We start from the raw sequence: 23,984 nt of genomic DNA, 5'->3' as shown, positions 1-23,984 counted from the left end.
TTTTTTTGGCTGCTTGGGGCAGCCAAAACCCTGGAGCCAGCCCTGCTGGCAATGGCAGCATCCGGTGGTATCTCAGCTCTGAAGTAGGTGGTTATTGTGGAAATCGAAAGACAGAAACAGACTTGAATTGCTTCCTCTCACTTATACCAATGTAAATTACTTGGAACTTCATTTAAGTCAATGGAGTTGGAATTGTGAAAAGCTGGTTATCTGAGAGCAGACTCCAGATCACTCTGAACATAGAATGTTTGTTTTCCTTCATTGTCTTAGTGTCTATACTCTATAGTATAATAAAGTAAATACTTTCACTCATTCCAAAGGCTGCTAGTGTTGATCTGTGCCATTCAATTATCATTTCTGCTGTTTTATCCAGGATACCTTTTTAAAAAGTGTTGTTACAGTGCGCATAAACAGGAATAGCACCTCTAGTGATACAAGCTAAAATAAATATTATGAAGACTTTCAAGCTTACAGGTATGAGCTGATCAGCAGGTGCTTTGTTAGGGATTTTTTCATTTCTCTGAAACGTTCCCTTTGGTCACTAGATATCAACTATCTTTTCCAGTGCTGCAGGAACTGGGACTTGGGTGTTAACACATCATTGGTCTATCGGGCTGGACTGCAAACACTAGAAGGAACCCTGATCGTTATTAAACTATCTTTCGCTTTACCTTATTTTTGTTGTCATAAATGAACAGAAATTATGCAGAACTATTTATTTCTTTTTACAAGAGGTTGACTCTATTTCACAGTGAATTAATTTTACGTTCTCCGCTGTCTCTTGCTGGGAAGATGCTGCTTACCTGTTGCTGGAAACAATCACTGCTAGTCCATTTTCATTAATTCCTCAAAAGTGTGAATATGGTAAAGTTAATCCTCCCATTTCTACAGTATAATGTCTGTAAGCCTCAAAACTGAGGGTGGGAAACCCAGACTCCTAGAGTCAATGCCTGCCATGCCACCAAGCTGCTGTGTGATCTTGGCCAAATCACCTTTCCTCTCTGCACTAGCTTCATCATCTGTACCTAGGACTTGTACTTTCCTACCTCGTGGGTGTGAACTCATTAATGTGGGCCAAGCACCTTGGTTGAAAGGAGCTAGAGAAGGGCAAAGTATTATAATAAAGTAGGCGGGCCCTGGGCCTCACACCATGCACATTTCAATTGGGGGTTCATATCGCCAACCCTCTGGGGATCATTCCATTGGGGCCAATACCCCCTTGCCTCCTGGAAGTGCTCCCCTGGAGTTCATGCCCCCTTCCTTGGGGAGGTCCATATCACCCTCTTGGGGGTGGGTAACACTTAGGCAGGGACACTCCCCTGGGGTTCCTCCCCCAACCCCCAGGGGATCACCCCTTGGGGGTTCCTACCTGCTCCTGCGGGGTGGGTTACACTTCCCCCCGGGTTCCTTCTTCCCACTGCCCCCGCAGGGATCACATCCTTGGGGTTCCTCCCTCCTCCCCCAGGGGATCACTCCCTGGTGCTTCCTACCGCCCTTCCCCCATGGGGGAGTCACTCCGCCCTTCCTGCCCTCTCGCCCCCGGGCCCGTACCTGATCCGGGCTCCTTGGCCCCGCACCCCCAGCGCTTGCTCCGCCATGTCCGGAACCGGCGGCTTCCCCTCCTTAGCGACGCCCGCAACACTCTCGTTGCTAGGCGGAAGCGACGCCCTGTTTCCTTTCCGTTTGTCCCTTCTCACCTCCCATCCTGACCTCGAAGTCCCGCCCTCTCAGCGGTCTCGATAACCAATCGAATTACTCTTCCAAGCTGGCTCCTAGCGTCACACTCCAGAATCGAACCAATCGGAAGTAGGGAAAGAGATCACGTGACCGAGGGCATGACTCTCTGAGGGACGTGTTGACGTCATTCCCAGCGTCACCAATCAGAACTCCCGAGAAGTTTCACGTGCTGGTGATGCCCCGCTGGTCTGCTCCAATGGGCGCAAAGAGGGCGGTGCCGCGCCTGCGCGGTGGAAGCGGCGGCTAGTCCGCGTGTGGCTGGCTCCCGGCGGCGGTGCGGTCTCCATGTCGTGGATATTGGGCTCGAACTGGCGGTCTCCCCCCGTGGCGGGGGATGGAGGCCCGGCCCTGCCGCCCCCTCCCTCCGCCGGCGGCCCCGCAGCGGGGGACGGAGCCGGGGACCGGCACACGCCCAAGGACAAATGGAGCAACTTTGACCCCACCGGGCTGGAGCGGGCGGCCAAGGCGGCCAGGGAGCTGGAGGCCTCCCGTGAGTGGGGGGGCCTGGGGGCTGCTCGGGATTGAGGGAGGCCCGGAGCCGCGGGGGCGGGGGCTGAGCAAGTGCCCCAAAGCAAGGCCGGCGGCACGATGGCGGGGGCTGATGACTGGGCCCGTGGGGGCTGCACGGCAGATCCGTGGGGGAGGGTACGAGGCTGGGGGATCCCTGCCAGCTGGGGGAGGGGGGTGCTGGTGACAGGTGCAGCGTGGAGCTGAATTTACTCTAAGCGCCTTTGCCCACACCCCAGTGCCCAGCTTAGTCCTGCATTAAAATCTGTCCCGATGGCACGACACCCATCCCTCACTACCTGGTTGTGCTGGCGGACACAGCCTAAAATCGCAGCTCCGGAGACCCTGAGTCCGGCGCAAGAACAGGGACTGCACAGGCAGCGTTGTGAGGTTGCTCAGTTAATGTGCCTCTTCCTTACTTTGGAGAGACTTCTTCTGTGAAGTGAAAGGAGCTTTGTCTCCGTGCCTGTCAATTCTTCATGCTCCTGCAGAGACTGGTGGGGTTAATGATAGTTCTGTTGATGGAAGCTGTTTTATTAAAAGCTGGGCCCCACCAAATGAATTCACACAGGCTAACCAGCTGCCATTAGCTACTAATAACCTTGTGCGACCTCTGACCTGCATCAAGTTCAGATCTATGACCTAGAAGTGACAGACTCTATAGCCTGTGAGCAGGCCCCCGTTTTCATTCATGTATTTGGTTCAGCACCTCATTATGATAAAGTGTAAATTAACAAATTATAATGCACACACTTTTGAGCCCTGAAATATTCCTTTTTGAGGAATAAAATAGCCCTGAAATGTTTTTGATCTTCCTTACTGAAAGAATTGGGAGCATTTGAGGGTGATGAAGGTTCCTGGCCAGAAGTGCGGGGGCTCAACAAATTTTTGGAACATAACACACAAAACACCTTTCTCTAATGCCTTCAACACTGTGTAGTTTCTTTAAACGTCGGGGAAATAGTTGGAGTTGGCAGCTGCTTTCAGGCAGCTCTTGCGCATAGTTACATCAAGCAATCAATTGCTCAGTGCCCTTTTGACTTGTGGTCATAGTATGATTCATGTGTTTAAAATGCCTAGACACTGAAAGTTTTATGGATAGAAGACTTCAGTTTCTAGAGCTGTGAGTGTGACAACTTTCACCAGCACCAAGTTTGCTTAGAAAAATAGGATCTAATACTACAGAAACAAGTTCTTAAACAACCTTATTAATTTCAGGCCATGCAAAAGATGCTCTTAGTCTTGCTCAGCTGCAGGAACAGACATTGCAAATGGAGCAGCAGTCCAAAATTAAGGTATGTTAAGCCTCAGGATCAAATTCATGCCTACTGCATCTCTGCTGACTTCATTGGATAGATTTTGGCCCTCATTGTCTAGCAATCTGCCTAGGATATTTTGATTTCTTCTTGCACAGAGGAGTTCACTTTTAGTTCACTGCCTTTCCCTGCATTTTCATTACTTCATATCATTTATAAAAAAGAGAGTCTGGAAAGCAGCATTGCAGCTGGACTAATTTCTGCTCTTTTACGGGGTTTATGTCCGTGCTAAGAACTTACGGTATTTTGTGGTTAGTATTGGTATTGTAGCTCCCAGAATATCATTTTAGTCACAATGGCAATACATTTGTTTATTTTCCCAGTACCTCGTTTGTGGTATCTGAGGCTCTAATATAGCATGGTATGTGTACGTGGCACTTTGCAAAACACAGAATCAGATATGATCCCTGGTCTTAAGAACTTCATTACCCCACTGAGGAACCGAAACCTATTAGAAAACTCTTTTGAAGAATATGATTGTCATTTGTAGCCCTCTGGAGGCTTTTGTGTTAAGTTGATGGATGCTGACCCATTTCTCATAGGAATATGAGGCAGCCATTGAACAGCTGAAGAATGAACACATCCGGGTACAAGGAGATGAGAAAAGAAAGACACTAAGTGAAGAAACCAGACAGCATCAAGCGGTAAGACATGATCGCTGGCTGGAATGGGAAACACACCATGATAGGCTTATTCAGTTACACCAGCTATTCTCCACCTGGGGGTTGCTGTCCCTAAGGAGAGGACATCCCCAGTTGAATCCGCCTCATTCCCCAGCTCTGATGTTCCGTTGACGCTGGTTTTCATAGCTGCTTGTAACAGACCCTCAGACACCCTAAAGAATCCAGTAAATTGGACCAGTTCCTTGGCTCTGCCTTTGAATTGTCTTTAAGTGCTGCAGGGAATTGGTGTAAAACATTCTGGGGTGCATCCTTGCTTGCAGGTATAAGTCATGGTTTGAAAAGAATTGAAAACTACTGGCTTACACAGCATGTCTGTTGGCTGGACAATGAAATGCACCCCAAATTACTTGGAGTGCAATCTCAGGTTGCCTCTAATTTTCCCTGTTTCTCTTAAGTCTTCTGGAATCTAACCCTTTGGAAAGAGATCTCAGGAAATTACCGTCTTAACCCAGAATTTGACAAACTGATTTTTCTTCTTATGGGCTGGCTTTTGAGCAGCTTTTTGATGGGGTGTACCAATGGATTCTAACAGCTCTTGGGGCGGTGATGCTAAAATTGGGGAAATGCAGTTCAGTTTTCATTCTAATTGCCGACAAACTGATGTTTAAGGTTCAACATCCTTGCCATTTGTCGTTAGCCCTAATTTTTCATGTATCAACCCCCTCTGCCCTACATCTTCAGCCAGCAAAGCTCTTCTAGGACTGATTGTCTAACACAGGGGTTCTCAAACTGGGGGTCAGGACGCCTCAGGTGGTTGTGAGGTTATTACATGTGGGGGGGTCGTGAGCTGTCAGCCTCCACCCAAACTCCGCTTTTCCTCCAGCATTTATAATGGTGTTAAATATATAAAAAAGTGTTTTAAATGTATAAGGGGAGTCACGCTCAGGGGCTTGCTGTGTGAAAGGGGTCACCAATACAAAAGTCTGAGAACCCCTGGTCTAACACATTGACAGTGTTGTTTCACAGGCTGATCTCTTTTGCTCCATATACTCTAGTCTTGTTGCTGATTAGAGCAGGGTTTTTTCTTGTGTACTTAATGTTCATGCATTTTCTCTTTTCTTTTTGAAGAGGGCCCAATATCAGGACAACCTGGCAAGGCAGCGCTATGAAGCGCAGCTGCGGCAGCAGGTAAGATGTTCCAACTTCTAAAACTGCTGAGAGCCTAGCCAATCTGTGTTAACTTCACTAGGAGCAATGATGCTAAATTATGCTCCACCCTCGTGACCCAGTGACTGATGCTATGCACCGCTATGATGGGAGCGCTTAGATTTTTTTTTTTTTGCACAGCCTCAGGGTTTCTGCATTCCAAGCCTAGCAGGTCTGTGTGTGATGCAAAAGCAACTGACAGCAAATAGGACAAAGGAGCAAGAAGTAGCTGGGAGAACATGAGATCCTGAATTTGAGTCTTTGGGTTTTTGAAAGAAGAACCTACTTAATTCTTAAGTCTTGTTTTTTTTCAGAGCATTTGCAATGTTTAGGTCTGCATGTGTATTAGGTTGATTGTAGTTTTCACACACACTAGCTGTTTTAAGATCCCCAACAGTTTTCCATCTTCCTGTTTTGCCTTTTCTCCCAAGCTAATTCATCTTCTGATGTGATCTCTTCTTCTTAGCAACTCCTTAATGAAGAGAACTTGAGGAAGCAGGAGGAATCTGTGCAGAAGCAGGAAGCAATGAAGCGAGGTAATGTAGTATTTCAGTTTCCCCTTTTGGTTGGGGATTAAGTGGCTATTCAGAGCAACCTCTGAACTGTATTTGGAGTGCTAGTACATACCGGCTGGCTCATAATGCAGGATCTGCAAGCAGCAGCTAAATCACAGCTGGTTTTAGGGTTTGTCTACACCAGGGGTGGGCAAACTTTTTGGCCCGAGGGCCACATCTGGTTATGGAAATTGTATGGCAGGCAATGAATGCTCACAAAATTAGGGGTTAGGGTGTGGGGCCAGAAATGAGGAGTTCAGAGTGTGGGAGGGTGCTGCAGGCTGGGACTGACAGGTTCAAAGGGCAGAAGAGGGATCAGGGCTGGGGCGGGGGGTTGGGGAGGGGGTCAGGGGTGCAGGCTCCGGGCGGCGCTTACCTAAAGCAGCTCCCAGAAGCAGCAGCATGTCCCTCCTCCGGCTCCTACTTAGAGAGACAGCCAGGTGGCTCTGCACGCTGCCCTGTCCCAGGCGCCGCCCCTGCAGCTCCCATTGGCCGTGGTTCCCGGCCAATGGGAGCTGCGGGGGCAGTGTGCGAAGCCCCCTGACTGCCCTTATGCGTAGGAGCCGGAGAGAGGACATGCGGCTGCTTCCAGGAGTTGTGCGGAGTGGGGCAAGCCCTGGACCCCACTCCCTGGCAGGAGCTTGAGGGCCGGATTAAAACGTCTGTACGGCCAGATGCGGCCCCCGGGCTGTAGTTTGTCCACCCCTGGTCTACATGAACGTTTAGTTCACGGCAAGCCGGGATGTGAATCTACCCTCACTAGCCTGCTGCGAATGAACTGTCCTTGTGGACCCTGCTGACACACATTAACAGTTCCCTAGTGCACTTTGATCTGCTCCTGTTTCAAAGCGGAGTAGATCAAAGTGCACTATGGAACTGTTAAGGCATGTTGGCAGTGCAGGGTAGATTTAAACCCCAGCTTACTGAGAACTGTGTACTCTTGTAGACCTCTTGGAGTTGCTGGTGCCTGTAGTTCATTTCTGGGAAAGGCTAAACTTCTATAGATAGCCTTTGTTTCAATAAAAGCGCTCGAGTATGGCCTCCAGTGGCTGAACACTGCAATACACCAACCCTTCGTGGTCTAGTAAAAATAGGTAATGCAGCACTCCTACATTTCCTGCCCTCCGGATTTAATCAGGAACCATTAGAATCAATCTGGTGTTTGGCTAGGACTTCTCTAGAGCATTAACATGTGAAATCCAGTGTTGATTTTAAGTATCTTGTTAGCCTGTCCTGTTTGTGACCTGGCTTTTTCTATAGGCATGTAGAAATTCGAAGTGGAAAAGATCTGTAAAGTCATCCAGTTCCCTCTGCTGCAGTCCAGCACAGCACTGTCCCCTCTAATGCATCCTCTAGTGTTTGTCTCTAACTTTAAATATCTCAAATGCTGCGCTTTGTTGGGAGATTGTTCAATAGTTCGGCTTGGCAGGATTTGATTTAAATTGATAACTGTTGGCATATACATTTCAGCTGACACGCTGAAATCGACGAAAAAATATCAATTGGTGACAGTTGTTGGGAGTGCAGTCTCCCCCTGGCGCCTGCAGGGATTGGATGTCAGTGGCCCTGCAGCAGTCCTGTCTAAATATTTTAGAGATGACCACCTCCTCATTCTTAGAGGGAAGGCTCCTAGCCTTAGCTTTCATGCTGTTGCATTGATTTGCTTCCTTTTGTCGGGCAGGCTGGTAACCACTGAAAACTGTTGTCAGGTCACACACATCTGACATGTAGCAAAGCTGATAGAATTTATCCCTCTCCCAAAAGCTGGGTTTTGGGATAAAGCCCAGAGTAAAATCCAAGCCCTTTATTCTTTTAAAGCCACTGTGGAGCGGGAGATGGAGTTGCGGCACAAGAATGAGATGCTGCGTATCGAAGCAGAAGTGCGAGCCCGCGCAAAGGCTGAGCGTGAGAATGCAGACCTCATTCGGGAGCAGATCCGCCTGAAAGCTGCTGAGCATCGCCAGACAGTGTTAGATTCCCTCAAGTACGTGCAAACCAGCTGAGGGGAGTTGGTCACCTTGCTACTGCCTCAAACTACCCCCATCAAACAGGGACTGTGTAGAAAACCTTGTTGTTGGGGGAGTTTTTGTTGTTTTTTTGGGGGGGGGGGGGAGATTCCACAAGTTTGAAGGAAAAGAGTTATTGCTGGTGTTCCTTTATTCCCTGCCCCAGAGTAGCATATTTAAAAAGAGCTGTTTCCCTATGTCCAGGTGTGATTAGTGGAAAGGGGAACTATTGTGTAGTGGTTAGAACCATGTATTGGGTGCCAGGATGTTTGCATTCTAGTCTGAGTTCTCTAACAGACTGCATGACCTTAACCTGATCATTTTGGGGTGAAATCCTGGCTCTGTGAAAATCTTTGGCAACACTCTCATTGGCTCCAGTGAAAAGAGGTTTCACCCTTAATCTCTGAGACCATTTCCCCACCTACAAAACAAACGTAAAATTTACCTACCTCACAAGAGCGTTGTCCGATTTAATTCATTGATTTTTATGAAGTGCTTTGAATGAATGAATGAAGTGAGTAAAAAATAAACATATTAGCTTTGGTCCAGAAGCTCTTCTGGATTTAACCCCAGATACACCAGACGATTACAAATATATTTGCCCTGTATGTTCGGGTTCCTGTGTGAACTCTGTTAGTTTTGACTGGTTCTGAAGAAAGTCATCCAGGAAACTGGAGTAATCTTGTAAGCTGCTTGCAATTCTGTCCTTAAAACTTAAAATCCTTCCCCCTTTCCTGCCATATACTCCAATGACTCTCCTTACACTGCTGCTCTCTTTCTGCAGGACAGCGGGTACGTTGTTTGGAGAAGGATTTCGTGCCTTTGTAACAGACTGGGATAAAGTTACAGCCACGGTAAGCTGTTGGACATATCTTTTGGAAAATAGACAACAGTTATTTACCAACCTGACTTTGTATTTTTTCTTCTTGTCCCTGGTAATGTTAAAAATTCTGGGTTAGAAACTAAGAGCTGACTTTCCGAGATAGACGCCATCAACTTAAAACCATATTTCTGTCTGCAAGTCTGCCTCCAATTAACATGCAAGGTTATAATTATTACAAGAATAGACAAAAATGAAAACTTTTCCCATTTACTTTGTATGTTACAGCACTTTATGTACTGTCATTTTCACTTTTCTCCTGTATTCAATTTCCCCTGCCTGTTGGTTTAGTGGGTCTTTCATCCAGCAACAGCAGAGAGGAGAAATTATTTTAAAAATGAGACTATTGTCTTTAAACCAAGAAGCTGACAGAGTCACAAGGACAAGTAGAGCATCTGATATTACTAACTCACTTTCTGAAATTGACTAGATTACAAAGTGACTTTTTTGTTAGCTTTTTCATCAGTAGTAGACACTGACAGTTCCATCTTTCAGTAAAAACGCAACCCTCACTTTATTCTCTTGCAATGGAATCACAGATATCTCTACTTATTTTACTCCCCTTTTGTTTGGTAGAACATTGCAGTTCATTTAATAGTGTTGATTAAGAACTCCAGTGCATTCTTCCTGTTCTGTTCTCACCTTTGGGAAAGAGAAGAGCCTGTCCTGGTGTCTTGTCGGTGGCCCTGTAATAAAATTGGAAGTGACTCTTCAAGGTGGGATGGAAAGAGTATCATGAATGCATTAAGGTGTAGCTGCAAATAGGGGGAACAAGTTAAGCTTATGCCCTCTTTACTCTAGGCTGGACAACAAAGATCCAAAAGGGGTTTTTGGAGTGAAGGGAGTTTCTGCTTGTTTTTTAATGTTCAAAATATAGGCCGGGGTCTAGCCTGGAAAACTAAGATGACAGAGGGAAAAACTGTCCTTTTCTGGCTGTCAGTGACTTGAACGACAGGGCTTCCTCCTCTTCCCTTGGGACACTGCTCCTCTTCCAACCAGATCTGTGTTCAGAATCATTCCGATTCACCCTAAACGTCTTTTCCTTCATTTTCTTCCCCTTCATTGAGGTTCATACAGCACTTTGGAGGGGTAATCGGCATATATATGCCAAGCATTGATCACTAGAGGCGCACTGGGTCTTACCATTTGAGCTGTGGATGAGAGTCATGAGAAGCTTTCTGGGCAACTAAGCAGTTTATTAGGAAGGGTTTCTTTTCTGTGCATTGTACAGTAGAAATACAAATTATGCTGTTAAACACCTGCTAACGGTTAATCTTTCTCTCTTCTCCTCCTTATCGTGGCTCCATTATTTTTGCTACCAACCTCCTCTTACGAAAAAATACATACTAATTTTTGCACTGCCCCTCTAGGTTTGTCCTGCCTGCTTCTCACCTCTGCCTGTTGGTTTTATAAAACCAGGTGCAGTGGGAAACTGAATAGTGGTCTAATCCAAAAACCTTTGTTAGTCTTTGGATCAGGACCCACAGACGCAGTTGGGTACGAGTCTAACACTCACTGGAGAATACTATGGGAAGCCTTGGCTTTTACAATTGAGGGTTTTTTTGGCTTTTCCATCACAATGTATTTTTGGTTCTGAAAAACAAACTCGTCTATTAAACCAAGCTGTATATCCGGCAAGACTCAGAACTATCACGCAGTACGTGCACCATGCAGGCACCAAAGGAAATCAGTAAAAACTCCACTCTCTTAGAGATTAGTGAGACTACTAGGGCTTCCACCTGTTTGCATTCTTGCACCTTATGTGTACATTTAGTATCTAGCAATCCAGGCTCTGAGCAAGAGCTTGAGGATAGAATTTATACGGTGAAGTGTGCAGCCAGGTTTTGGTGGCTTTCTGAACAGATTTGGATAATCAGCGTTTCATGGTTACAGCGACTTGATGGTATGTGAACATGTTGCTCTCATCTTGAACAGGTCACTGGGGCAGAAGGAAGTCCTGATGTTAGGCTGCAAATACCCGCTTTGATTTGCGAAAGGCGAATCAGAAAAACTTAACAAAAGAGACATTTGTTTTTTATTTTCCTGGTCTAGTCTGCTGGCAGCAGAGTGGCTATTGAACGTGTTACTTCAGTTCCTACAGTACATAGGCTTAGTTATGTATTTGTACCACTAGGTGGCATTACTGACAATGGTCGAGAACCACAGAAATGCAGTAATGTTTACTCAGAAGTAGCTTTATGACAGCAGTGCTGTTGGTAGAACAATGCTGAAGTGTCACGGCTTCCATTATAGTGCAGTCTAATTGCAGAGACTTCATTATTTGGCTGTTGGGAGGAGAAAAGCACTAGGTTTAAAATTGTTAATGATCTCTCAGCCAGGGGGCGAACTTTTTTCTTTAAATCTTTGCCTTTGGATTTAACCGTTTCAGAGGTTTGTGCTTTAACTCAAATGACTCTTAAACTTTAAACATTTAATTTTAAAAATCAAAGGAACACTTGAGGCTTTGGTTGATCTAACACTCGAGTCGTGTTGAATAAGGACGTGCATGATGCTCTGGTCATCTCAGCAGTTTTCTTTGTATTGGTGTATTTCTGTCTAACTCTGCATGGCACCGCAGACACCCTCATTAGACCCTGGGCTGAAAATCTGCAGAGAAATGTTTAAGAAGCTGTATGTTTCTGCAAAGGAATTTTACGAAGCAGATTGGGTTAATTCCTGCCTTGTTGTATGACACACATTGCTGCCACTTATCTTGGAAAGTCATCTGCGATTTACACAGTAGCTGAACTTTCAAGATCAGTGCTGATGTACACAGTGCACCAGAAAGCAGGATTGAGCCTTTGGTGTTGCATGCATGAAAGCTGCATTGTGCAGCTTATTGTGTAAGGAATCTGCATGCTAAAGTTCCCAAGGACAGAGACTAAGTCCTCAGTGTGTCTGCTCAAATAAATGACTAAGTGGAGCTGTTTTCCTATGAATATTACCCTTATGCCTGCCATGCAGAAGTAATTTACACATAAAATAAATCCCAAGTTAATGTTAATGTTCCTTACTTTTTCTGTTATGCCTCGATATTGCAGCATGCCTAATATATATAGTAACTTCACTAAATGAGCTTGCAGCTTCTGCAATTTCAAAACAAAAGCTGCTAGGAGCTGGTCCAGAGACCCTTGAAATTGATGGAAAGATTCCTATTTACTTCAGTGGGGTTTGGATCAGTCCTGAAGCATTTAGCAGAGTTCCTTTTCCGAGCTTGTTGACATTAGCATTAAAAGGACCCTTTCAGACTAACAATTTTGTAAGATGTCCTTTGCTGTGGTGACAATTATTTTATCGGAGCAGAAATAATTTTAGAAGCTGAATTAATCATCAGCCATTCGTTCTGTTTACCCTTCACATTTTACTCAGCTTGCACTGCAAGATGAGAGCGGTCAGTGTCTCTCTGGGTCTCCTGCACTAGTACCAAGTTGTCACGCATGGGGTTACAACACTATCCAGGGGAGTGGTTAAATCCAGAAATAGTTTTTCACTGAAATCTTTAAAAATTGTGGGAACAGTTTAATATTAAAGCACAATAACAAAAACCCTTTGCTCTTAGGATTTTGTCTCTAACTTACCCAAACACTGCTTTAAACCTGATTTGTGTGTTTTAATGCAGTGTGAAAAGCTCACATTGGACACTTTCAGCTTTTGCCTTACCCAACATCTTGTCTAATGCATATTGCTTTGTATTAGCTAAGATCTGCATGATACCAGCACCAGCAAGATGCCGTATCCGAGGTCCAGCTACTGAGGCCGTATTAGGTTTGGCTGAAAACTTGCTGTTGTATGTTTACCTACCTGTTTTTTGTTTTGTTTTTTTTTCAAAATGTGATACATATTTATAAGAGATACTGATTTATAAACCATACTGGTGTTCTCTTTAGGCACAGGCACAGTTTTATGTTAACTCATCAGTTAGATAGGACTGCTGTCCATCAAACATTCTTCCTTACCCAGCCCATCAGGCCTCCACTCTCATCTACTTTGCCCCTCTTTATCTAGCTAGTACAGGTAACAATAGCAGTGTAGATGGGGCGGTATGGGCAATCAGCGTACAACATAAGAATGGCCCTACTGGGTCAGACCAAAGGTCCATCTACCCCAGTATCCTGTCTTCCAACAGTGCCAGGTGCCCCAGAGGGAATGAACAGAACAGGTAATCAAGTGATCCGTCCCCTGTCTCTCATTCCCAGCTTCCCAAGTCAGCTGGGATCCTGGGTACGTATTTGGGTTGCTGGCCCGTGTTGAAGCCCATGCTGCCACGGCTACACTGCTATCGTTACCAGTGCTAGCTAGATGGAAGTTAGCCTGGGTATGCCTGTCCGTGCTAGGGTCACACCTTCAAGTGCAGTGTAGACATACCCTCCTTCTTTCCTATGGCGAGAGTGGAACCGTGAAAGCAACAGCATGACTGCAGCTGCATCTTAAGGTCTCTTCTCCAGCCCAGAGGGGGTAGCCATGTGAATGGCCATGACACCTCCAGGAGGAGCATGGATGGGGCAGTCATCCGTGATGTGTCTGACAGTTGGCACCACGCCACAGTCACAGTTCGGCGATTTCCTCACTTTCCATCTATGGAGTAAGTATGCGCATCCTCCACGTCGGGTGCAGATACGGTTTAGAGCTGTCCATACGCGCCGTGGGGAGGAGAAGCCCGACACTTGCATAGTTGGGTTGTCAATGAGATTTTTGTTTGGTATCTCGGCAGCTGCCCAGGTGTCAGGCCATCTTCTGCGAATGTCCTTATCTTCTGCAAGGAGGGCTGTGGTGTGAGACCAGAAGGGTTTTCTTGATTTTAGTCAGTGGTGAGGGGAGTGTTTTAGATCAGTGGTGCTCAACTAGGGCCCCCAGGGGTCTGCGAGCAGGTTTCAGGGGGGCCGCCAAGCAGGGCCAGCATTAGACTCACTGCGGCCCAGGGCAGAAGGCTGAAGCCCCACCACATGGAGCTGAAGTCTGGGACCCTGAGCCCCACCACCCGGGGCTGAAGCCAAAGCCTGAGCAATGTAGCTTTGTGGGGGACCCTGTGGGATGGGGCCCCAGGCAGTTGCCCTGCTTGCTAACCCCTAACTGGTCCTGGCTTTTATATGCAGAAAACCAGTTATTGTGGCACAGGAGTTTTGGAGGGGGCTCAGAAAGAAAAAGGTCGAGACCCCCTGTTTTAGGTCATGGTGGAGCAGTAGTGTGGTATTTTCCATGATCTCTGTGCTCTCTGACATACCCTAATGGTCATTGAACTCTGCCTCTGGAACACTGAGTTCCAAACTCAAGGGCTCTACATTCCTTCCTCCTGCTCCAAAGTGCAAGTTTGCTGGGTTAGTGAATTCTCAAAGTACCCAGTGGCCACATGGAGTGAGTCGAGTCACTGACCTACTTCCATAATGAACTGAAAAGACATTGGTAACCCACTTTCCTGCCTAGCTCCTCGCTAGCTCCGGAGCAGGTAGGAGGCTTGATGAAGACACTGCCTCCCTTCTAGTTTCTTTCTGAGGGAGTAAGCTCTGCCCTCTAGGGACTCTCAGCATCTCTGGGAATAACAGGAGATGCAGCACGAAAGCTGATTTTAATTTACTATTTTAAGCTACAGCTTTTTAAGGCCGCTGCAAGACATTCTTCATTCTCCCTCTGAGCTCTGATGTCCTGCTTCCCTTACACTCCTTATTCCCCCTGCTTGCTGTCAAGATCTTGTGTGTCTGCCACCATTCCTCCAGCTGAAGACGACTGGGTGGGGCTCTCATTGGTGCCACTCTTAAACTGTCCAGAGAGGTTGCTGTAGAGGACCCCATGGGGATGTGCTCAGTCCTGAAGCCTGGAAGGGAGTCAAGGCTTAACCATCTCTGAAGATTTTCTTGTTTCCGTTATAATAACGGCATCTGTAAGCTTCTCATCTTACTGCTGTGTTGCTGTCACTTTAATAAATGCAGTGTCAAGGCTGGGTCAGGAAGCCCTGCTTTTTGTCCTGTACAGTTATGCAGAATGATGCTCAGCCATTTTTACTTTCTCCCTGGAAGTCCTGGCGGCAGCATACAGTAGCATTAATAGCGCAGCTTTAGCACAAAGCCATTGGGTGATATGTATAGGGGACACTTTCTATTTATGTGGGAACTGGTGGAGGAGTCTGGAAGGACTCAAGCCCCGAGATTCTTCTGTTCAGAGCCCCCTCAGCCCCCCCCCCCACCCCCCCAAGCCCCTATGTAGTCCTGTGTATGTTTATTCATGTTAAGGATTTTGCTCAGGCTAAAGTTGACCTTGAAACAAAATTGGTGGAGTCACCTGTTGAAGAAATTCCTACTTAAAATTTGTTACAACCTCTTGAATGAATTTTTACAGAAGCTTTTTTGAGGCCATATTTTCCTTTCCATCACAGAGCCGCAAGCCTGTCAAGCGCTTGGAGTCCCATTGCATTTGCTGGAGTAAATTGTGGCTTAAAACTGCACAGTGCCACTTACACAGCATGAATGCAGGGCAGCCTGTTCCTGTTGCCATGAAGTTTCCTCTTTAGAATGTTACAAACTGAGCAACACGTCCTGATTTGTAATTTTGAGAAGATATTTTTAGTAGCCCAGCTTGTTAAAATGGACACCTTGCTTGAAAGCCATTTCCACCGTCTGTTCCTCCCTCCCATTTTATACACAGAGGCTCCTGCGTGGGCTGGTACAAAGGACACATTGTACGGCCACCCAGTGAAAGCGAGACATGCTTTGAGTGAATCCCTTTGTAGAATGTAGGCTGCACCTGGAGCATCTGGAGCCTTCAGATCATTTTAAAACTTGCTGTCTGGTGCTTTCAGCTTACAAATTCCTGGTCCAGAAACCTCTGCTTTATTGCAGCCTTTGTGCAAAATAACAAGCTCTTGCGTTGTGAACTTGGAGTTTTAAGCTAAACTGTTTATTTCCTCTCAAGCACTCACACCTGTATTTTCTGCCACTTGGAAATCTATGGTAGCAGGATTTGAGGAGTCGGGGTGGGTTGGGAGAGAGAATCAGCCTATCTTGTATCTCAGGGTTTCCCTGACCTAGCCCTGTGTTCTGAGGCCTACTGGCTACCTGCCCCTCCTTATGTGCAATCCCAATGGTTCTACTCAGCTGATTGATGCAGGATATTGTCAGGGATCTCTGTTCTGGAATTCACTTTCCCTGCAGGTCCAAGAGAGCAAGACTGTTTGTTGTTTTTGGGTTGTCACTTACTCAGGCCTTTGTGAGGCATTTGGATACCATGATGATAGCGACATTATAAGAACCTGAATAGAATTGGAGGGGTTGGATTTAGTGAGTGGGAATGTGGGAGCCTGGACTAATGGTTTGAGATTTCTCTGGGTTTGGGTTTTTTATTTTATCTGTCCATCCCAAAGCTCTGGTGGTGCATATCTTATATTGCAGGTGTGTAATAGTGAAATTCAAGTCTGATATCTCTCTGGCAGGTCTTATTTTCATTTTTGCAGCCTATAATAGTGACTTAACCGAGTTCTGTGATGCACTAATAATAATTGCCATGTGTCAAAGCAGAAGATCTGTGCCTGAGGTCACGTGTTATGGTCTAGATATTGGTTGTGGGTAGAGCCTCTTTACAGAGGGGTTGCTGGAAAAGGCAACGGGTTTCTCGCCTTCCCATGTGGATTCCTTCCAACACATCTGTAAATTGAGATAAATCGAATGCTGAGGTCCTCCCGCTATTTTATGAATCTGAGGTTATTTTGAGCCCTCCAGGCCTGTTACGCACACTTAAAGTGAGTAAAATTAAATGGTGTTCATATTCTATTTGCCCTTGAGCCCTTGGTTTGACCTTGTCATTCACTTTGAGAAAAGTAGTGTGTTTGGCTCTAAAAGCAATTGCTGCATCCTGCTTTTTTCCCCTCTCTAGCTGGAGCTGCTTTGGTTTGAATCACCAGCATCTGGCTGTAAGTTAAACATTAAGCTAATTATTCTGTAAACTAATTGTGCTGTTGGGTTCTGGAGCACAGAGCTTGTTAAGTTTTTCTGGTGTGTTTTGCAGAACTGGCCTTTTCCTCCTGCCTATTCTCCAAACCTCTTTCTTTCCAAACTCAAAGCAGTAACCTTTTAAGAACATCAGAATGGCCATACTGGGTCAGACCAATGTTCCATCTAGCCCAGTATCTAGTTTTCCAGTAGTGGCCAGTGCCAGATGGTTCAGAGGGAATGAACAGAGAAATTTATTGAGTGATCCATACCCTGTCATCCAATCCCAGCTTCTGCAGTCAGAGGTTTAGGGACACCCAGAGCATAGAGTTGCATCCCTAACCATTGTGCCTAATAGCCATTGATGGACCTATCCTTCATGAATGTATTTAATTCTTTTTTGAACCCAATTATACTTTTGGCCTTCACAACCTCCCCTGGCAACGAGTTCCATGGTTGATTGTGCATTGTGTGAAGAAGTACTTCCTTATGTTTGTTTTAAACCTGCTGCCTATTAATTTTATTGTGTTGACCCCTGGTTCGTGTGTTATGTGAAGGGGTAAATAACACTTCCTTATTCACTTTCTCCATATCATTCATGATTTTATAGGTCACTATCATATTCCCCCGCCCCCTTAGTCATCTCTTTTCTAAGCTAAACAATCCAAGTCTTTGTAATTGCTTCTCATACGGAAGCTGCTCCATAGCCCTAAACCATTTTTGTTTTGATTGTTTTCCAATATGCATTACTTTGCACTTATCAGCACTGAATTTCATCTGCTATTTTGTTGCCCTGTCACCCAGTTTTGTGAGGTCCTTTTGTAACTCTTCGTCATCAGCTTTGGACTTAACTGTCTTGAGTAATTTTGCGTTGTCTGCAAATTTTTCCACATCACTGTTTACCCCTTTTTCGAGATAGTTTATGAATACAGACGCTCCCCAACTTATGCAAGCGTTCTGTTCCGGAACGCCTTGCGTAACTCAAATTTTGCGTAAGTCGGAAATGTATACCCGACCATTATGCCAAAAAAACAAAAACAAAAAACCTCCTATTTCTAGTTTACGGAACTTTTTCCATAAGTGCGGATTTGCGTAAGTCGGGTTTGCGTAACCCGGGGGGCGTCTGTATGTTGAATAGCACTGGTCCCAGTACAGATCCTTTACGGACCCTGCTATTTTTCTCTCTCCATTGTGAAAACTGACTGTTTATTCTTACCCTTTGTTTCCTATCTTTTAACCAGTTACTGATCCATGAGAGGACATTCCCTCTTATCCCATGACTGCTTACTTTGCATAAGAGCCTTTGGTGAGGGACCTTGTCAAAGTCTTTCTTAAAGTCTAAGTACACTGTATCCACTGGATCACCCTTGTCCACATCTTTTTTTGACATCCTCAAGAATTCTGACAGATAGTTGAGGCATGATTTCCCTTTACAGAAGTCATGTTGACTGTTCCCCAGCTTATCGTGTTCAGCTGTGTGTGTGATAATTCTGTGCTTAACTATAGTTTCAACCAGTTAGCCTGGTACTGAAGTTAGACTTACAGGCTTGTAATTGCCTGGATCACCTCTGGAGCCTTTTTTAAAAATCGGTGTTACATTAACTATCTGCCAGCCATCTGGTACAGAGGCTGATTTAAGCGATAGGTTATGTACCTCAGTTAATAGTTCTGCAATTTCATATCTCAGTTCCTCCAGAACTCTTGGGTGAATACGATCTGGTCCTGGTGACTTATTACTGTTCATTTTATCTCAAATCCTCCCGTGTTAATACCTCAATCTGGAACAGTTCCTCAGATTTGTCACCCACACCTGATCCATTCTCTTTAGGTATCTCCCTCACATCCTCTGCAGTGAATACTGATGCAAAGAATTCATTTAGCTTTTCTGCAGCAGCCTTCTTTTCCTTGAGTGCTTCTTCAATCATCCCGTGGCCCGTTTGGCAGGCTTTCTGCTTCTGATACACTTTTTAAAAAAAATTGCTGTTAGTTTGTGTGCCTTTTACCGTAAGGTGAGCTGTTCCTAAAATACACTATGTAATGGTGATTAATCTTCTGCTTCCATAGGACCTTCCACCCCAAAGTACTTCATGGATTATATGCATAGGCAGGTGGCAACCCCTAGTTCACAGCCTACTATCTAACTATGGAAGGGGAAGAGAATTCTAGCCAGGGACACTGAGCCAAACCCCAGCTCTTACAAAAACCATTACTGTCTATCCAGGCGTGTGTGCGCTCTCCCTCTCCTCCATGGCACTCACTTTACCTACCTCAACCGGATGAACCGCAGTCAACTCTCAGGAGACATGAACCTTCAAGGTCTCTTTTAACCAGCAGTGTTCTGTAGTAGTTTGGAAGGAAAAAGGCAGATCCAACATGCAACGCCACCGTGTTGTCGAGTACATAGATCAGGAAACTCTGAGATTTGGTTTCTATTTCTGACTGGGCCACTGACTCCATGTTAAGGTCTAGCGCCATGAAAGCGGGACAGTAGCCATCTTTGCAGAGGGCTTTGAGGCCTGAAAGGTCATCGGAGTGTCAAGTCGTAATAATCTGGTGGAGAGTTCTTAGTTAATCTTTAATGTTAACTCTTAAATTGGCAACCTTTATACACCTTGGAACGATTCCTATTCAAGGCACAGCCTTGGCAGCCCGAAGAGTCAGTGTGCATTGTGGCAGAATTTCCACTTGCTGTAATTAACAGTGAATATGATTTTCAGTGGAGAAGATCCTGCACGTGTCATGGCAGATGGAACTTGGGGGCAGAGCAACTGTTGGGGCTTACATGACAAGGAATGCCAAACAACGATGCCTAAATAAAGGGTTTTGGAAGCCATCAAGTGCTTTACATCTCTGGGGGCAAGGAGACATGCCCATACACACTGAAGTCTTGTTTGAAGTCTTGCTGTTCTAATCTGTCCCACTTGGAAGCATTATTCTTAGCAACTTACCAGAATGCCCTTCGTGTTGTCTGAAAGGCAGCTGGCCTTACTCTGTCTGACAGGCAACTAGTGCAGAGTAGCTGCCAGCAGGGTTGCTTAGTTTAGTACAAGTTAACCTCAGCATTGTTGAACTGGACACCAGCTGTAACCCGAGAGGAAGTCTCGGGTCTTTCTGCTTCACTTGCTTATTGGTGGGGATATTTTGTGCCCTGTGCTTTCTGAGAACTGTGGTTTTTAACATGATGATTATAACTTCCAAGGTGGTTTCAGTTTTGAAGCTAGTCTTGGGTTCTGAGTGGCTGTTTTCTGTCTGCTGTGCTTCCCCCACCTCCAGCCAGGTGTAGTCTCTGCCAATCCCTGATTGCAGCTGGAGGCTGAGCCTTTGCTGCCATCGTATCAGTTCCCTGCTAGTCTTCCACTCACTAGGTCCTTTTTAAAATGCAGCTCACAGCCCACCTCTGTTGCAGTTCCCCGTACTGACACTTACGAGTCCCAAGGCCACCTGTATCTTCAGCCCCATCTACTCATGCCTAGTTGTAACACGTCCGTGTTCTGATGCTGTGCACTCTGAAATGGTTGTATCCGTGATGCATTATGATGACACATTCTCTAATTCCATGCACTGCTTCAGCTGATCACATTTGCCTATTTCATGTTCTTTTCAGGGAAGGTGGGAGTCGATGTATTTGAACTGTTACCATGCAAAAAATTCCCCTTCCTATTTTCATGCTTACTTCTACCAAGCCTGTTCTTTTAAATCAGATGCTTAATATTAAATATGAGAGTAGCCTGCAGAAGCAGAATTTTAACTTTTCTCCACATTCATGACCATGGACAGTTCTTCCCCCATCACCGCCACCTTCTGCACCGTAGGTGCTGTAACAGCCCCGTTCTAGTAAGGGGCTGTGTAGGTTGAATGTAGAACTACATTCTATTCAGTCTCAACCTCACCTCAGCCTTTCTTATTTCAACCAAACTACCACTGAAGTCAACGAGTGGGTCTCCCAGAAAGAATAGGCAGCTAATTTGAATCAGGCCCTAAGCAAACTGGGCTGGTGAGGCTGATATGAATCTGATGCAGAGAACACTACTGAAAATTGCAATTTCAGTTACATTAGGGCTGTAAGAGGAGACTTTCTGATGACCCACAGCTGTAACCTTTCTTCCACTGTCTTTGAAATGGTATCCTGGCAGATCCTATGAGTTGAGCTGCAAGATCCCTGAGCTTTTCGGTGTAGATAGCGCACACCCCATATTTACAGACAGTGGTATGTGTCTTCTGCCTAGAACTAAGGGAAATGTTCTTTGATCTAAACTGACTGTTGCAGAGGGAATGAGGGTAGCCTTCAGATGCTGGTTAAACAGAGCTCAGAGGCATTGTACTGGAGCCTGAACCAAAGTTTCTCTGGATGTAATGCTTCTGCTGAAGCACACTCAGGCCAGCCATCCCCGTTTCCCTGTACTCCTGAAAAATGCCCCGATCAGACTGTAATGGGCAGAAGCCCCTGAGCCACGAGAGAGACAGTGCTGCTGTGAATCCCCCTAGCAGGTCGAACATGTTCATTTTGGATGCATTTCCCCAGAAATCTTAGATGCCAAAGATAAATGGAGTATAGCAGGGCTCCATATATTATTCATTTACAGTCTTTGATATGAAAAAGTGAACAGGCACTTAAAGTCAGCTAGGAATAATGTTTAGAGCTTCCTGTCCTTTTTGAAATAAGAGCAGCGTTAGAGTTGTGGGTAAACCCTGTAATACCAAGAGTTTCCAATATGGTTAATCACAATGGAAATGGTCTTGATTATCTGAAACCGCTGTCCTAGGTAATTTGATTCCTCCTCTCCACACACAATTGCGTTTGGATAATCAAGGTGGTACTGGATTGGGTTTTCAGCCCTCTTCATGTATGTATTAGCCCTTCCTAAAAAGGTTGCAGTATTCTGTACAGAATGCTATGCTAATACTACTTCAGTGTGCATGGTTTTACTGTAGTGTGTTTATAATGGATTATGTTTATAAGGGTCATTAGACTGAACAGCTCTAGTGGCAAACTTAATCGCAGCTCACTGATATGCAGCACTGCATGGTAATGTGGATGTAGGTCCGTGCTACTGAACAGTAATACCAGTAGATGAGTGTGTCTTGCCGTTTAGTATTGGGAGCTCGACTATGTTAAGTGTGATAGGACTAGAGTGATGCATAGCTGGTGAAAATCTAAAGAGCTGTCACTGAATGAATCAGTATAATCAGGTAATCACAATCAGGGCTTTGGAGTGGAGCCCAGAGCTGGAGCGCAGAGCAGCTTTGGAGCAGTGGAGCTGCAGGTTTTTTCCTGGAGCTGGAGCGGAGCCGGAGCACAGATCCCAAGCCCTGATCACAATGCTTATGTTTTGGGCTTAAAAAGTTCTCTGGTCATTGGGCCAAAACAAGAACAACAGGGCAAGATGAGTTTCCTCCTCAGTGGCACTCACTTTATCTACCTCAGCAGTCTCCAAACAAAATTTTATGGTTTTCTCCAAAAAGATGCTGCACACAACACACCTGTCCACGTCAGGACATCGTTTTTACCGTCTCTCTGATTAACTCTGTCCCTTTGTTTTTATAACACCTCTGTATTGGCTTGTCTGTCCAGAGGCCATTAATCGTCTGATTAGTAAGTGATACCAAAAGGGCTCTGAGCCCCCATCGGTTGTAAACCCTCAAGTTGCTCTTTACTTACATGGCATTTACAGTCCAGTTCGTGTAAAAGGTCTAGCTGGCGTGAGCTAGGGACTTTAGCACCTACCAGATTTATATGCACTATAGAGATGAGGAGTCTGGTCCTGCTGACAAGGAAGCTTGAAAAGAGCAGTCCTAAGAAGGGCGGGCAGCTAATATGTAACTTTCTAGCTCCTTGCCTTTGTTCCTTGCACCCCTTTTTCCTGAATTGTTGGTATCTCCCGTCATATTTTATGTGCTATCTCTGACCTCATTTTGACAGGTGATGAATTGCTTGTGTATGTTCATCTGAAAACAGCTGCCCTTAGCCCTCAGTAGCAAGCAGAATTCAGACATTTGTCATAGCCTCTTCATCCCAAGAAGTAGTTTCTGGGGGGGCACCAGCACAGCACACAGTTGCATTCTTGTCCAGAGGAGACTTAAAAATAACTCACCCCACGGTATAGTAATGCTGCCATGCTCTAGAGTGCTGGGAGCCAAGCTTCCCCTAAGGGAAATACTCGTTTGACCAGGTTTGGTTTGAAAAGGTTCAGCCCTGAAATTATAGGAGTGCAGATGAATTATTAGTCTTGTGGTTCTATGATGGTGGATATTTCTGCCTTCCCGAAATTCCTGTGCAGTTTTGGTTGGATACACTACTCCCCTCCTAGACTTTTGTTTCATGTTGCTATGCACTGATATATGGTTCCACCCCAGGGTTACTGCATTTCAGTGGTGGGTGAAGTGATTTGTGTATATGGGTCAAGATTTTCAAAAGTGGCTTTAATTTTGGGTGCCCAACTTGACGCACTTGAAAGGGGCCAGATTTTCAACCTGTATGCTCAGCATTTCCTGAAAGTCAGGCCATTTTAAGGAGACTCATACCTGACACTCAGAACCATAGTTCGTTAAAACAGCTAAGGATTCTGTTGGCTGGAAGATCATTGTTCCCTCATGCAGTAATGCTCCAGGAACACCATGGGGCTGTGACACTTTCCCCAGATTGGTCCATAAGTGAGTAATTTAAGGAGACTTTAAAATCTAGAAATAGGACTAGCTTTCTGCAGCACAACCCTGACCCCCTTTCTTTCCCCCTTTGTGCCACATTGGCGCCTGTGGTGTTTGGAATTTGTCGTTTTTCCTGTTCAAAGCATTTTGCTGCACAGTAACTAGTGGGGTTTTCTCTGCACTCAATTCATGTAGTAATTATTGGTTTTAAGAGTTCAGCTGGACACTAAAATGGCTGTTGAAGGAAGTTTATTTACAGGCTGCTTGTCAAAGCAGCTGCTGATGGTGTTAAAACGGCCTGTGGGTAACTCACCTTACTGAGTGAAGCTTTCTTCCTGGCAGCTTTCCTGGTGGGGGCAGTTCATCCTAATTAAAGCTGGTTTCATTTAGAGCAAATAAAGCCAAGTTGGTTGGAAGAGGGATTGGTTGGCAGAGATGGGGAGGGTGAAGCAGGCACCACTTCTCCATCCTGTTTGCCCCCTCGTGCCTCCCTGGACTGTTGCCAAGGGGATTGGGATTAAAGGTAAAATGCAGAGCCTTCAGTGTTCTATCACTCAGGGCTGTGTGGCTTTGGCACAGTAGTTTGCTGGTCGT

At 45.5% G+C, this 23,984-nt stretch overlaps 2 protein-coding genes across 2 annotated transcripts in view; one reads left to right on the top strand and one right to left on the bottom strand.

Annotated features, from left to right (window-relative positions):
* LOC112107770 overlaps positions 1 to 1,598 on the bottom strand; it is a 7,911-nt gene extending 6,313 nt beyond the window's left edge. The window contains exon 1 of the mRNA XM_029913566.1: positions 1,552 to 1,598. Coding sequence (XP_029769426.1) covers positions 1,552 to 1,598 — 47 coding nt within the window. The remainder of the gene's footprint in view (positions 1 to 1,551) is intronic.
* Positions 1,599 to 1,988: 390 nt separating this feature from the next.
* The window catches only part of LOC112107807 (ATPase family AAA domain-containing protein 3), a 63,199-nt gene continuing 41,203 nt past the window's right edge, over positions 1,989 to 23,984 (top strand). Inside the window, exons 1-7 of the mRNA XM_024201678.3 lie at positions 1,989 to 2,227; positions 3,463 to 3,539; positions 4,103 to 4,204; positions 5,312 to 5,371; positions 5,856 to 5,925; positions 7,762 to 7,927; positions 8,734 to 8,803. Of these exons, the coding sequence (XP_024057446.2) occupies positions 2,023 to 2,227; positions 3,463 to 3,539; positions 4,103 to 4,204; positions 5,312 to 5,371; positions 5,856 to 5,925; positions 7,762 to 7,927; positions 8,734 to 8,803 (750 nt within the window). The 5' untranslated portion in view covers positions 1,989 to 2,022. The remainder of the gene's footprint in view (positions 2,228 to 3,462; positions 3,540 to 4,102; positions 4,205 to 5,311; positions 5,372 to 5,855; positions 5,926 to 7,761; positions 7,928 to 8,733; positions 8,804 to 23,984) is intronic.

The sequence above is a fragment of the Terrapene carolina genome, unplaced genomic scaffold, assembly GCF_002925995.2.
Source record: "Terrapene carolina triunguis isolate 2854851 unplaced genomic scaffold, T_m_triunguis-2.0 Scaffold714, whole genome shotgun sequence".
NCBI lineage: Eukaryota > Metazoa > Chordata > Testudines > Emydidae > Terrapene > Terrapene triunguis.
Note: the sequence above shows the minus strand (reverse complement) of the source record. Positions and strands in the feature narration are given on the sequence as shown.